This window comes from Populus euphratica, unplaced genomic scaffold (genome assembly GCF_000495115.2).
Source record: "Populus euphratica unplaced genomic scaffold, PopEup_1.0 scaffold508.1, whole genome shotgun sequence".
In the NCBI taxonomy this organism is placed as follows: Eukaryota; Viridiplantae; Streptophyta; class Magnoliopsida; order Malpighiales; family Salicaceae; genus Populus; species Populus euphratica.
The window spans coordinates 78,119-94,103 of NW_011500387.1; the positions used below are offsets into that span (position 1 = coordinate 78,119).

Below are 15,985 nucleotides of genomic sequence, written 5' to 3' on the forward strand. Positions count from 1 at the left end.
AAGGGAGAAAGAAATTTATTAAACAAATACCAACCAGTCAAGACAAGAACAGCCGTACACCACTGGAGCAGAGACCTGCAAGATTGCTGAGTAGAGGCAGAGCAACTCAACTGCTTGAAAGCTCACTTCACATGATTCATTCATTGCTTATAAGATGTGCTAAACATCACACAGCTGTACTCATCTCGTACGATCCACGAGAAGATGTTTCATATTGATTTTTTAAATTCCCAACTCCCATTTCAATGGAGGTGAAGACTTTATGTAAAACCCTGACTAAAAACTCATCAGGTTACAAAATCCAAAATACAACCCCGTGTGAAACTCTGATAAATTTATCAAATAATAAGCGATTTGGTGAAAATTTTGACCGAAAGATACTGTATTATAGAATAAAATAAATATTTTATATTATACAGAATAAACTACTATAAGGAGATATTGAGAGAGAGAGGGGGGCAGCTAGGGAAGAAGAAAATGAAGGAGAACCAAGTTAAGAGGGGGAGGAGGAAGAAGAAATTATCTAGAGCATCCTTGAAACCTTGCTCAAATTTGTGTGGTAAGGTAGTTCTTCCTATTTCCATCATGTTTCGAGTGAATGTGTTGGAGGAGATGAAAACCTCAAATGTGATGGATTAAGGTTCTTGTACCTGTTTGATTTTGGGAACCTAATGAAGCAAAAATGTTTAGTTAGCAAAGAAAGAACAAAAACTTAAAGAAATTAGCAAGGACATTTGAAGTACATCAAGAGAAAACCCAAACATTAGGGTCGACCACATTTGAACATGAAGGAGGGATAAAAATTTATTTGTAAATTTATATCACGAGTTTGAACAAGCAATTTCAAGGGAAGTAAATAGTTCAAATCTGAAACTTTTATTGTACTATGTGCTATTGTATTAGTATGCAAGAAGAACATGGTTTATGTTATATAACATGTTTAAAAATGATAAACTTAACTTGTAAGTTGTAACTATGGGATTAATGTGAGAATAGTGAAGTGATTGAAAAGAAGAGAAAAAAACGTTAAGGGTATAGATTGAAGTATAGTTATTAAACCTGGATAGATTTACTAGGTTGATTTAGAAATTGGATTAATTTGAATTTAAAAAAAAACTAGTGAGTGGAATGATTTGTTCAAACCTAATTGATTTGACAGATTAAAATATAAAATTTATTAATATATATATATTCTGTATTCTCAATATTTTTTTAATATAGAATAAATGTAGTTTTATTTAACTATATAGAGATGATGAAAATGATAGTTTTTAAAACTTAAAGTGTTTTTAAATATGTTTTTAAAATTTCAAAAACTTCACCTGTTTAATATAATATTTTTTTAATATATGATAAAAAATATTTTTAAATATGTTTTTAAATTTTATTATTTACAATATATATAATTTATACTTACATGTATTTTTTTAATTTTTTATATAATTTTTTAAAATTTTTTTGGGAAAATTCAGGAGTTCGGATAAACCCCAGATTGAATGTAATAACTATGCATTGAATAACAAAATAAGTATTCCCTTGACTTTTTATTTCTTTTGTAATCTCATCTTTTTTTTTCTTAATTTTTCTGTTCTTCATTTCCCTCTCTCTCTTCCTCCATGTTATTCCTTTTCTCTCTTATGTAATGCTGTCAAAATTTAAACTCAGTTATATCAGATAGCTGGAGCTTTGCACATGACAAATTACAAAGATTATTCGACCATGTCATGACACATGTAGTTTGCTTATATATTTGCTTGTATATATACAGTCAATATGGCTATTTTTTCTAGATTAATTTTTACAAGCTTACATCATTGACTATACGTGTGCTTAAAGGCATCATGCCACTTTTCTTTTCTTTTTTTTTCTTTTTTTTTTTTAATCTCAGGCTGTGATTTACAACAGAGCAGTACCACGTCTCATTGACTTGCAGCAGAGCACCATGCTCATATATTCTTCTATCATAAATAAATTGAATTGAGAGCCTCCAGGTAAGATTTATATGTCATACAAGTAGCGTATTGGTTCATTACGAAAGCATTTTGAGTATTTTCCGTGTATTTTATTGCCTTTCATTTCTTTTTTTATTTATTAATATTAATATTCAGATTAATTTGAGTATACTTTATTGATCTCAAATGCCCTATAAAATTAATGATCATATAAATTTTTAATAATTTTGAAATTTACAAAACTCAAATTAATAATTTCTAAATATTAAATTTAAAATTTAATTAATTGAATTACACCTCTCACAGTTATATTTTTTATATTTAACAATATTAGATGTTTATAAATTTAGTGATCGAGAATAAAAGTTTAACAAATTAATTAAGGGTAAATAGTACTTATAAAATCATTGAGAATTATCAAATCAAAAGGTTTAAGTTCTCGGATTATATATTTTTAATCTTAAATAACATAAGTTATACGAAAATTGATGGATTCATTAATTCATAATTTAATTACATCTTGTGTGTTAAATACATTTCAGGATCAACTCAACCTCGCAGGGAGTAGTTGACATTGTAGCTTGTCTTTTGGCTGTGTAATATAATGACATATGAATAGGCTAAGTTATAATGTAATAAAGGAGCAGAGGCATCTTGAGGCTGCTGGACCTTCAATCAGTATATTGATCATAATCCCCATTGTTATTAAGATTTATTTTTTTAATCATAATTAGGAACATATACAAGTTGGAAGGATTGTAATTTCTGAAAAAAATTTCAAGTTGAAAAGTTTTCTTCTGCATACAATACATAATATGATGGAATAAACTTTAGGTTTAAAGTGTGTTCGGTAAAATAATAATAATAATAAAATTCTATCTTTCTTTTTCTTTTTTAGTTTTTTTTTCAAATAAAAAATTACAAAGTGTGTTCATTTATTAAAAATGAAAATGAATTTTTCAACAACAAAAAAGAAGAAATATATCAAAATTACAACTATTTTCATAAAAAATCTAAATCTAAATTTATAATAATCATCTTAATATTTTGTATTTGTGATAATATACTTGTAGAATATTCATTTTACTTCATTCAAATTAAAAACTATCATGAAAAAGTTATATTGTTAACTTAAAAAAAAATATCTTTATATTAGATTCATAATAAGAACTAAATTTGTAACACTAACTAAATATGAAAATATAAAAAAAAAATATTATTACTAAATATGAAAATATAAAAAAAAAATAATATTAGTTTTTTATACTGTTAACAAATACTTGTATACAAAAGAAAAAATGGAATTATTAATTTTTTTCTTCATTTTAAAAACATGCATTGAAAAAGTATAGAGAAGTACATATTTTGAAAAATAAAAACTTGTTTTTATTTTTTTTAAATTGAAAAATATTATATTTAAACAACAAGTTTTTCCTTTTCTAATTTTTATTTTTTTTAAAAAAAACTAGAGTATTATTTTGTATTCAAATAACCCACTTAAATTTTGTCATATTTTATTACCTTTGTCTTCTATGTAAATTTAAGACAATAACTTATCAACTACTCTAAAAACAGTACACTTATTTTTCTTTTCTTTACTTTTTTTCAAAAGGCTAATATTATATTATAAATCATTTCAATCTCTTTTTTCCTCTCTTTACACCAACAAAGTCATAGTCAAACACTTGTTATTAATGTCTAGAAACACGATTCGATATTTTTTATAAAAAATATTTACTTAAATTTATTTTTATATTTTTAAATCATTTTAATATGTTGATGTCTAAAATAATTTTTAAAAATTAAAAAAATATTATTTTAATATATATTTTAATAAAAAATACTTTAAATTTTAGTCTAGCACTAGTAACCATGTCATGTGTGTCAAAAAATTTCAGTCCTCCCTCCCTGCCCCTTTCATCATTCTTTTCGTTCTTATCTCTTATTTCTCTCTGAAGAGGACACGGAGAAATCCACTTCAACTTCTGAGATTTTCAACATTTCCCTGTATATACGATCCTTCATTTTACTTGTTCTTTTAGGCTTTCTTCGTTTCTATTGTGCGTGCTTTTGTAGTTTTTTGGTTGGCTGATGCTATTTGTGAAGGAAAAGAGAGTTTTGTGATTGGAAGATTTGCATTGGACTTGAATAGCAGCATCTAGATCATGTTCTAGCTAGCTAGCTTTAGCTTCACATCATTGTTAGATATGGATTCATTCTTGTTCCGAGGAAGCAGAGTCACTAGCACTAGTAATGACTCCACTGATGATGGATCTTTTCTTTCATACCAGCTTGCTGCCTTTTGTTTGAAGATCTCCATTTCAAGCACAGTTGACATTTACCCTAACCCCCTGTTAGGCCCAAATGGCCGAAGCTCCGTGTATAGCATTCTACATCACAGTATGCTGCATTGCTTTTATTATATCGAAGATTATTATTTCAGGCGATGGAAAACAAAGCATATGATTTATGAAGAAGATGGCCTCTCAGGTACACTTACCACTACATGAACAGCTCTTGGCCTTCATTGTAATAGCTTGGAAATTAAGATAAAGTCAATGGGGATGTTCAAGTCTGCAATGATGCAATCCCTAATCTGATGTGCTCTTGAAAAAGACACTTGAATCGAGCAACAAGGACATCATAGGATCGGGGGAGCGTATGGGACAGTGTACAAGTCGATGCTAAACGAGTCTACTGCAGAAAGAGATCGAGGTTTCGAGAGAGAGCTGGAGGCCACGGGGGATATAAAGCATAGGAATATTCTCATTCTTCATGGATATTACACTTGTCCTCACTAAAATCTTCTCATTTATGATCTAATGCCTACCGAGAGGTTGGACACATTTCTGAATGGCAAGCGCATGACATACCTTCGAGTAACACAGCTAACCATTTTCTGCCTAAATTTTTTTTTCAGCATTGAAATTCTGATCTTCTTTGATTGTGCGCCTTTTCCAATGTTCATAGAAAGTTCTGTCAGGACTAGAGTTTTCATCTGAAGCACGCTAGATTTTAAAGCTATTCGATACTGAAGTGGATGATGATGCAGGGAGATCAGGAGACAACAAGCTATTGGATTGGCCATCAAGATATAAGATAACACTAGGTGCTGCAAGAGGAATATCATACCTGCATCTTGATTGCATCCCCCCACATAATTCACCGATCGAAACATGGAAGCTCGAGTTTCAGATCTTGGAGTGGCCACATCGATGGAACCTAATAAGACTCATGTTTCAACATTAGTAGTGGAAACTTCTGGATACTTAGCTCCTGGCATGTCAAAGCACCAGATAACTGTAAATTCTATCTCTTCCCTTGTAGGGATTTAATAATTAATATCTCCAGGTATGTTCTTCCTCAGAGTTCTTTGAAACAGGGAAACCGACCGTGAAAGTGGATGTATACAGCTTTGGGGTTGTCCTGCTCGAACGTCTACCTGGAATGAAGCCAACAGAAGATGAATTTTTCGAGGAAGAAACCAAGCTTGTAACATGGGTGAGTCTTCTGAATTTAACTAGCATTTCTAGACTCTCTTGTGGGTGAGGGAAGAAGATTATAGGAAATCCCAAAGTGCTTCTGTACAGAATGTTGTTCTGACTTCCATAATGCTTATTAAAAAATGTCATCTCAAACAAATTTAAATATTAATTAGCACGTGCAAGAAAATGGTCTATGAAAGCAATATTGCTTACAGTGAACTCATCTCAAGTGCTACAAATTCTGAACAATAAACTACATGAAGTTCCATGGCACAACCAGATATGCCAGTCAAGCTTTATGGGGATTCAGAACAGGCTGTTTAACTGGGAAAAGGGTGCCTCAACTACTAGTTTCCTCTAATATTAGTCTGAAGCCACCTGATATTACATATATTGATATGGTACCTCTTTGTTTGTTTCATGTTGAAACTTGAAACAGGTGAAGGCAGTTGTCGACCATAAAAGGGAAGAGTACGTCCTTGACAGTAGCTTAAAGTGCAGTCCCACTGAAGAGATTAATAAAGTATTCATTATAGCATTCCTGTGCCTTGAACCAGAGCCCTCCAAGAGACCTACCATGGATGAGATTGTCAAGATGCATGAGCAAGCTAAATCGAAGAGGGTTGTGGAAGACTACTAATATTTACTTACTGACTAATCCTTTTTCTAGCAAATTTGATGTTTACTTTATGTAGAATTAATTAATAGATTTTCATTAACAGACAATCTTGACATGCTTTATGTTGTTGAGCATTATGAGTACCAAGCCTAACATGAGCCAAAAACCTAAAACAAAATGAGTGGCATATTTCTCCATTGGAGAATAGGTGACTAGCCAAAAGGATGATATGGTTCATAAAAAGCTTACCAGCCCCTGCACTAGACTCACAGGACTATGTTTTATTATGATTTAAGCAAGAGGTACTACAATGAAAGAGGCCACATAAAGATGATGCTAATCTGCTAAGCATTTTAATGGAATGAAAAATTCTTCTATCAGAATATTCGGTGGAGATGTCAGATTCTCAACAGTCTAAGCTACAACTATAAGCAAGATTTTCCAGAGTCGCAAATAATCAAGAAAATCTAACATGGAGGCTGCAGAAATGAAAAATATGAACTTGAAGAAACTAAGATTCAAAAATTGAAGTAACATGAACTTCAAGAAACCAAGTCACCTTATTCACTTGAGTATAGTTGCAAGGCCATTAGCTGCCGAGTTTTTCAAGGATGGAGAAACTGGAGCATCTCCAAAAAATACGTCAAAAAGTGCAGAAGTAACATTTTCTGACTCAATTGTAGCATCTACACTAGAGGGAATCCCATCAGATGAGACACAAACCTGAAACAATCATAATATGGTCTTGTTAATATGCAGAGGAGAAAACCAAAAATACAAAAACAAATAGAAGAAAAATAAATGTAAAATCTTCTGTCACCAAAATTCTAAAAAAAGAATTACAAGTGTGTTCTTGTATGCATGTGCCAAAATCACACTTACTAGCATCTTGGAGGGATTCAGCCAAGTCAAAAATATCAAAGTTCCTTTCTTAAGACTTCGACCTTGGAAGATGCTTCGGAATGTGGACAGAGCAGACTCGTCAACTGGAGTGGCAGTTTTGATTCTTGGGGATATGGCGTCATCCAAGGCATCCCAGAAAGTTTTACCATCAATATCTCTCACCAGAACAATCTGTAATGATTTTTCCAAGGGAGCTGCAATTAAGGGATAATTTCAGTTATATTAGCAAAATTCATATGCTCTTCCTCTGCAGACCAGCACATATCTGATGAGATAAGTTACCTTGGAAAATCGAGCTAAACAAAGCTGAATTCTCTTGAATCTCACTGGCTGATTGTCCTTTCCAAGTGCTCAATGTACTTAAAATGGATGGATTGACATATAGCCCTGCAGCATATACCTTGACACCAATTATTGCAAAAACCTTCTCCCTGTATCCTGAATTCAATGAAGAACATAGTTACGGCATTAGAATGACAACTTAGACAGCAAAAGCCACAGTGAGACTTAAATGGACTTTGGGTTATCTAAAATTACAACAGACCCATTAACTTCTCTACTTGGAGTTTTGATTGCTGAAAACCATACCAAAAACATCGACCTTCAGACAATACCAGCAGCAGGAGATTCAAGTCAGTAGAACCATTAGTTTTCCAGTTATAGTTAGAGCACCACCTCAAATACACGCATTAATTCCTTAATCTAGAAAGACAGCTGTTTTCAAGTAAGTGCTCCTCCATTGTCATCGAAAAACAGAGGATCCTCCGCCTCTAAAGGGAGGCCTTTCCATTGAACTCTCCTAAATGATTACATTTGGAAGCAATTTTATAAAACACCTCTATTGTAACTTCCATCATAGTTACTGCTTGTTGTAGTAGGATTCAGTTTATTAACATGCGTTAACAATCAATTAATACACAATGTAAAATGAAAGATAATACAAACAACATATTTGAATATAATAACTCCTGCACATGTTTATCTGACACCTATGCTTTCTGTTAGAGATGAAGGTTCTTTAAATGAACTTGTTATGTTCCTCCACCCATTATGAGAGTAGGGAATTATTGAAATAATTTCCTTACAATAAGTGTGAAGTAGAAGGGGCAAAAAAGATGTTCTAGGATACTATAACAGTTGTGATCGATTCTATCTATCTTCCAAAACCCTTTATCCTACAAATTGTAAAAGGACACTACATTAAGGGATAATCATACCAGCTCTTACAGTTAGATGGCTGCAAACACTAAATGATTGTACAAAAGTTCGATTGATACATGGTTTCTAGTCTCTGCTGGAAATAAGTACTCACAACACTAAAGTAACTGACCAGTTCCAAGCAATGATAATGAGGTAGAGCAACCCGGTAAACTCAACGATCTCTGAAATTTCTCTTTGGTTGCTGTTTCCTCTGTGTATTCTGCACTCCCAACTGCAGAAATGGGTTAAGAGAGCAAAAGGTCTCATAATTTTGTGATGATTTCAAATTTAGAGAAAAAAATAACAAAGAAAGAAAGGAAAACAAGCAGCATGTTTATATTGTTTTTCTCTTAGACTTTCAACCTCTATTTAATGTATAGCTTTAGAATAGAAAGATAAGAAGTTAGAGTAACCCTCACATATTTCAATCTGATTCCATTTCCTTATCTGTTACTACTCTTTTCTCTTTTTCATTACAGTCTTAAATGAAACCGCATAGCAGATTCCATGGTGATATGTCTAATATTAAATATTCTTAAGAATAAAGACAACCTAAACAAAACACAAGTTTTCCAGTCAAAGGATGCCATGCATTTCTTCTTTTGGTCATTGTAACTGATACAATTTTTTTTTTTTTCTTGAATTAGCTAACTAGCCTCAAGATCTTGTATCCAAGATACAGCAGCCCCCACCCAGCCCCCAACACACAGACACGCATACTAAAAAGAATAGTTTTCACATATTTGTTTTTGACAAGCAACATTAATTCTAATTTAAGCATATTATCCCTTTGCTTTTCCCTTCCTGAAATTTTGATATGCTGCCGATGAGTTTCAGTTTTAAGAGGAAGACGATGTTTTCCTAGGTCTCAGGTGTCTAATCTAACATTTGAACAGGCACTACTCTGTCATCAACTTATACAAAGAGAACTTCATAAATCCTACTGTAATACCCTTGAACCTTCATCACCACAGTTATTAACGCACCCAACCCCAGATGTTCTCCCTAAAAAGGAAACCATCAACCATTTCCTTTTCCCACTTCCATTTAGATTTGGGTTCATATAACTACTTTCACCAATTAGATTCACAAAATGTTATTGTTTCGGCTTTTAATCAAGAGCAATTTCCTCAAGCTCAGCCTCTATGCCAATGATGCAGCAATTATTATTGAGCTGATATTTAATCACTAGCGAGATTTGGGGTAACAAACGAGCCCTTAAAGACTGATAGGGGAAATCATAAGAAATATATAACGACCTTGATGATATTCTTATGAAAATCCACTGAGACAAGAAATTAACAATGACATAAGTGAATCATGAATAGAAATTATAATCACATAGTCAAGAACAAAATATGGACTAATTCTTTGAAGGATTTCCAGACCTTAACCATCTCCAAGCCTCCAATGCCCTAGACTTGATCCCACATTGTTCCAAAGTTTTTTCCATAATATTTACCACAATTAGTTAAACAGGATTCCTATTTCTTAAACTTTGCCAGTTTTCACAAATATCTTTTAGAAATAAAAAAAAAAATCCCCACAAGAAAATAGCACTCCATATATATACAATTTCAATGAGAATATTCAAATAACCTTGAGATGATTCAAGCAGACCCCAATTGCACACAAAGTGAATCACTTCTTGTGAATTATGACCAAATATGCGAAATTGCAAAGAACTTTGGCATGCATGACAATACTATCAAACTCAATATGAATTGTCAAAGAAAAAGAACTGTGATAAATTAAAAGAAGAGCTGAGAAAGGTACCTGAAAAGGAGGAGGAGGAGGAGGAGGAGGCGGCTTTGAAAGAGAGATGGGTTGGAGTTGAGTTGTTGTTGAGGTGAGGGAATGTGGATAAGGGTGAGAAATCAGAGTGGGTTTTATAGAATGGTAACGAAACTGGATTGTTTGGAGATTTCAGTGGAAAATGATGTAAGATATTCCAGGCCTGAGTAGAACACATTGACATTGCCATGCTTCAGTAGAAAATACTATCAAGAACCAAAAAGTAAGTGTTCGAAGACTTGCAAGAAGAGATAAGGACGTTTGTTTTTATAAAATAATTTCCCGAAAATCATTTTTCCTGCATATTATTTAAAAAAAAATTTATTTTATTTAAAATAATTTATTTATTCTCTTTTAATTTTTTAATTTTTTTAATTTTATTTTTATCATTTATTTCATTTAAAATAATTTATAAAATTTTATTATCTTTCAATTTTTTATTTAATTTATTTTTTAATAAAAAAAATTTAAAATAAAATATTAATAATTTATTTTTTATATTATATAGTCAAACACTCAAAATTATTATTTTTATTTATTTTCTATAACATTATAAAACATCATAAAATAATGTATTTATAAAAAAATTATTTTTCATAAAAAATGATTTTCTAATAAAAATAGTTAATTACTAGTCGTGTAGACTAATTAGAATTAATTTAAATAAATAAAAATATTATAAAAAGTTAAAACAATATTATTTATATGATAAACAAAAACTTGTAGAGTTGTACCTTACTTTCCCTTCTGATTTTTTTTTAATTAGAGGAGCATGCACCCTCCATGTGTTGCGGGAACAGTAATGGTGAAATCCAACGGTCCACACTCCATCACGGCGTCACCTAAATAAAAATCTACACCTTGTTTACCATGAGTAGATTGTTCATCTCACGTATCATCTAGCTTGTAAAACTAGTTTGATTCTTTGTATTGTGCTGCGTTGCTGCATTCAACTTTTATTCCATGTGTTTTTTTTTTAATTTTTTTTAATTTAGATTTTTTTATATTTTATATATTATTTAATTGTTGTATTTTATTTTTATAATGTCTAGTAGAAAATATACATCTGGTTATGAAAAAGGAAAAAAAAAGAAGAAGAAAAAGAATTGATAGTTTGATTTAATCTTGAAAAGGTATTCTCGATAAATTTCTAATTAGTAATCAACAAAATAATTAGAGGAGAATGAAACTCTAGTAACCAAAAAACAATCCAATAACTGTAAAATTGAGGAATAATAAAATAATATTAATATAAATACTATTAACAGTAACAACCTAGAAAATAATGATGAGCTTAGAGTAAAAACAATAATTTAATGATTGAAGAAAATATAGGTGTTGAATGATGCTTCTAATTACAGTGTAAAAGATATTTGTTGTCTTGTTTTGTGTGTGGTGTCGTGAGAATTATTTTTTTATACAGGGATTGTTAGAAATAATGTGAATTGAAAAAATAAGAAATTTTTATTTTTTATTAGTAGAAAAAAATAAAAATTATCATCTAATATTTTATTATTAAAAACTCTAAGTGATTTTAGAGTTTTGATAAAAAACTAATTGTGTAAAAAAAATATATTAACATCTCTAATATACTTTAAGGTAAATTTTATTATTTATTTGTTTGATATAAACTAAGATAATGTTGTGTTTTCTAACTATTAATATCTTTAGGGTTTTAAAAAAACTTTTTAGGTAAAAAAATCTTTATCTTATCATATTAAAATCTAATTATTATAATGTAAATATAAAAATAAAATAAATGATCTTTAATTTATTAAAAGAAACAAAATAAATTTTCTTGGTTTTTTATTTAATATTAAAAATATATTTTATGTAAAAGTTCATAATTCTGTATATTAAAAAGGAAGAAAATAATTTTTTGATATTTTTTAAATGTTGGCCAAAATCCTTTAAATTTTTACAAATTTGTTTTAAAATCCATGCAATACATATATTTTTTTAAACATATCATAATATTTTAGATTTTTTTTAAATGCTTAAATAAATTTAGAATTTTAATCATAAAAAAAATTTTAAACATGCCACATTAGTTTTGAGAAAGAGAGCTATTGTGTTTTTCAATTTGGAGAGAGTTTCATCTTTTGATGTGTGATATATTTAATTTTTGTATTATTGAAACATGATAATTATTTTTTTATTTAAAAATAATAATATTTAATAAATATTAAGCTTCAGAAGCAGAAGAAGATAAAAATATATTACTAAACCATCATTTTTTTAAATGGTGTTATTCTATCAAAAGATTTGGATTACTGTGCTATTTTTTTAATAAAAAGAATCTCTTTTTTCCTCCTATTACTTCACCTCAACTAAGGTCTAACAATGCCTAATCTCTCATAAGTTTCAGTGTACTTCAGGTACTGCTGTTGAAGTCACTGCTTCCTTTTCACTTTCTACATATGCCTGTTTCCTTTATTGAGAGCACAATCTGGCTGAATTTCTCGAGTCTTTTTCTTGAGTACAGTATATTTTAGTTGGTTTCTTCTAAAATCTGTGTTGGGTTTATCATGATTACTACAATAAATGGAAAATGGTCATATTTTGGGATTTCTTCTCTGTTCATAATTTTGCAGGTGGAAGTTCTTCCATGGATAATGAACAGGTAGCAACAATCAACTTCTCTTTGCACACAAACATCCGATGGAAAGTAAACGAATCCAACTTAAATTGGGTAAATTTTTGCTTGTACATTGTCCTAATTCCATGAAATTTGCTTTGACAATAATATTGCAGAAAACTTTACTAGCGAATATAATTTACGCATGCTCTTACGTGGATTGCCAGATTCTACAAAAGGGTTGCCCCTTTGCTTTTCCCTAGATAGTCTCATAAGCCATGCATCAATAGCGATGAATCTGTACTACCAATGTAAGGGAAGGAACCACTGGGATTGTGATTTCAGGGACTTCCAGCCTCATTGCCAAGACTGATCCAAGTAAGGACTACTACATGTATGATGCAATGCGTTATCCTTCTGGCATCAATGAAGAAATTTTCATGTCATGATTACGACAATTTTGTGTCAATTTGCAGGTTATAGCAACTGCATCTATGCCTAAGCGTTGGTAGCAACTGCATCTATGCCTAAGCCTTGGTCCATAAACTATGATAGAAGTGCGCGAGGGTGTGGGAATTCGATACAAAGAAGCAACCAGAAAGTGTTGTTTGACTCAGGATCAGAACTCAGAAGAACCACCAGGTTAGGTCCTCCTATGCATCGGGGCCTATTAAATCTTTTCATAGACTTTGAAATTTGAATAGAACCATCTAATTCGTAATCCGAAACTAACTACTTTTGTGAAGACAAGTTAGAGGCCTTGATGTGCCTTGAAAAAAATTCAGCTTAAGATTAAGAAAAAACTAAAACTGCTTAGTATTTTACCGTAGATTGAAACAGTGAGTTTTATTTCTTATTTTTATGTTCTTCAAGTATTTTTTGTAAAATTTTTGGTTATTTATTTTTTTTTCATTTTATTCTTAGATATTATGTTTAATGATATTTGAAAAAAAAATATTTGTTTCAATTAACTTGGGATTTTTTGTGTGATCTCTATTGATTCACAATTTGGTAGAATAAAGTTTGATTTTATTGTTTAAAAATAATTGAATATTTAGAGACCAAATCGAGCTCTCAAAGACAAAAGCAGGTTTTATATATCATATATATACATATATATTTTAACTGAACAACCATTCATAATTGAATACTTAGGGTTTTAAAAATTAGGTGATTAAATTTTTTTTTTCTTTCTAGGTTTTGGTCCTTTAGTTTTAGTATTTTTAATTTTGATTTAAAAATTTATTTTATTCATATTTTAATCTCTAAATTTAAAAAATAAAAAAAAATTATTAGAAAATAAGAAAAGAAAAAAAAAAGAATGGTTATTCAGTGATCAAAATAGTAGTTTTTGGTGCTCATGGAGAAATTTTTTTAATATATTTTTAAATAAAAAATATTTTAAAAAACAATCCAACCACGCTCTTTTTGTTTTTAAAATCTAAATTTTGAATAAGACTCCACTTGTTTTATTTAGGGTGTGTTGTAGAAATTGATTTTCAAAGTAATCTTGATTTTGGAAGGGCTACACTTCGTTTGGTGGCTTGTGGCTGCTCCTCCATTGATTCAATAATATGTATTCGGTGAGGAATTATGCAAAGTCAGTTTCTAAGAGTTGTAACAAAGATTATGGTTCCAGGAGAATGGTTTGTTGCCGGCGAGATATTGCTAGGTGTCGAGTTTCTTCAATAAAAACCCCTGAGACTTTGCTTGCTGGTGCTTTTTTTTTTTTAATGGCTGAAGCTCTCCTTATTTTTCTTTTTTCTTTTTAAAAAAAGATTTGGATTCTATGTTTTGCTACCTGTTTTTGATATTCATGTTTTTTCCTTGTATTTGTAGTAGTTGTATTTGCCTTTCGTATTTATGTTTAAAATTGCCTATTAGGATATCTTAAGAGTATTAGTTTCGTTTCTTATTGATACTGAATGTATCTGTATTCGACGGAACAATCTGAATTTGTTGGATTACTGTTTAGTGTCTGTATCCAACAGGAATATCAATCAGTGACTTGTCTTACTGATACTGATCGAATCTGCTTTAGAGTAGCACAGGCCGTTGCCATTCGTTAACCACTTCTTTGTTGACCACAGTTTAGTGCTTTCCTAATTCATTATGATTCTGGTGATTCCATATACTTAACGTAGCATTTAACTGCTTGGTCTCCATCAATAAAGCACCTGCCATTGATGTAATATGTTGTGATGCAAATGTTGGTATTTTTGTTCATTTTTGGCTTGATACAGGGGTTGCTGAAGGTCCCACAGTACTTCTGAATTTGAAGAAAGAGTCGAGAGAACCAGTTTCATTAATAAATTTATTTGAAGTGGTTGCTGCTGATCTTCAGACTCTTAAACAAAATCTCTGGTCAGTGGGTGCCCTTTTTAGATATTTGTTGTTGAGCAGTTAATACATGTTAGATATTGTGTAGTTAGACATATGTTAGGACGTAGCTATTGCATGCTATTGAGTTCTTCCATGCCAATAATGATAGATGTTGAATTTTCATGTCGTGCTTTATGTATGTTGATGTCGTTTTATGATTTGTTGATTCTTGGAATACAAATGTGGTTTTACTTCAAAATGCCATCTTGAATTGTTGTGTTAGTCTGTGGCCGTGGTAATATCCTTGTATGTAATTTATTTTGCTGGGAATTGGCTCTTCTTCCTCAGTCTCTTCCTCAAGAATTCGGTTCCTGGCTCAAGTGCATGCTCATTAATCTTCATTCCATAGAAAGATGCATTATGATTTATCTGAATGTTAGGATGATGCTTAATCAGTGAATATAGTCAATGTTTGCTTTTAGTAGAATGAGCTTCCATGAGATTAATTTTTGTATTTTAGAAAATATTTTTTAGGGCACCTATGTCGTTGTAGATCAATGAAGAATGAACTTTTACCAATATATTAACTAGTGGTTATCTGACAGACCACTACAAATGTTCTGAGTTGATATAAGTTGGCATAGCAGTAGTGTGTAAAAATTTAAATTCAGCACCGAATCTGTAATTTAGTACAAGTAATCAAGGTTATTTTGGCTCAAGATGAGTTCACAAAAGAGGGCCACCACATAAGAACTTTTACCTGCTTCCATGTTCTACATGTCTGTTTTCTATTATCTGTTACCCTTTATATTGACGAGTCATGTGCCTTTTTGCACTGGATCAGAATAGTTTTTTCTTGTTCTTTATATCCAGCCTTTTATGTTTCTGATGAAGATGCTCTGGTAGATTGTTGCTGCAGAAAATACGGTTTTAATGTATACAGCTGAGCAGATATTTGGTGCTGGTGGGAAGAGAATGCAACCAACTCTGGTCTTTCTAGTGTCAAGAGCCACGGCAGAAGTAGTCAGGTTGAAGTAAGTTTTATCCAGTATTTTAAGGGCTTCGAATGGTGCTGAATGGAATAGAAAAATTATATTGCATTCCTGCTTTGCAGCGAACATACAACTGAACA

At 30.9% G+C, this 15,985-nt stretch overlaps 1 protein-coding gene and 1 pseudogene across 4 annotated transcripts; one reads left to right on the forward strand and one right to left on the reverse strand.

The window, feature by feature from the left end:
• Positions 1–5,017: 5,017 nt before the first annotated feature.
• On the reverse strand, positions 5,018–10,203 carry FAP3 (Chalcone-flavanone isomerase family protein). 4 transcript variants are annotated; one of them, XM_011010797.1, is made up of 6 exons: positions 9,936–10,203; positions 8,290–8,391; positions 7,242–7,397; positions 6,939–7,153; positions 6,616–6,779; positions 5,018–5,394 (listed from the first exon to the last, which is right to left on the reverse strand). In XM_011010797.1, exons 1-5 carry the CDS (start codon positions 10,141–10,143, stop codon positions 6,621–6,623), a joined length of 840 nt encoding a protein of 279 aa, XP_011009099.1. In that variant the 5' UTR covers positions 10,144–10,203; the 3' UTR covers positions 5,018–5,394; positions 6,616–6,620. The 4 variants fall into 4 exon arrangements, with proteins under 4 accessions (XP_011009099.1, XP_011009097.1, XP_011009098.1 ...); XM_011010795.1 differs by lacking the exon at positions 5,018–5,394 and adding an exon at positions 5,579–6,009; XM_011010796.1 differs by lacking the exon at positions 5,018–5,394 and adding an exon at positions 5,579–6,009 and having other exon boundaries at positions 6,592–6,779.
• Positions 10,204–12,504: 2,301 nt separating this feature from the next.
• LOC105114291 (solanesyl diphosphate synthase 1-like) overlaps positions 12,505–15,985 on the forward strand; it is a 5,829-nt pseudogene continuing 2,348 nt past the window's right edge.

Bases quoted from the DNA above. Each gene is read 5' to 3' on its own strand.
- FAP3 (XM_011010797.1), bottom strand. From the start codon at position 10,143: ATGGCAATGTCAATGTGTTCTACTCAGGCCTGGAATATCTTACATCAT. The intron at 7,398-8,289 runs GTCAGTTACTTT...CATTGAATTCAG, and splicing joins ATTATCATTGCTTGGAACTG to GATACAGGGAGAAGGTTTTT. The intron at 6,780-6,938 runs GTAAGTGTGATT...TGATTGTTTCAG, and splicing joins TGAATCCCTCCAAGATGCTA to GTTTGTGTCTCATCTGATGG.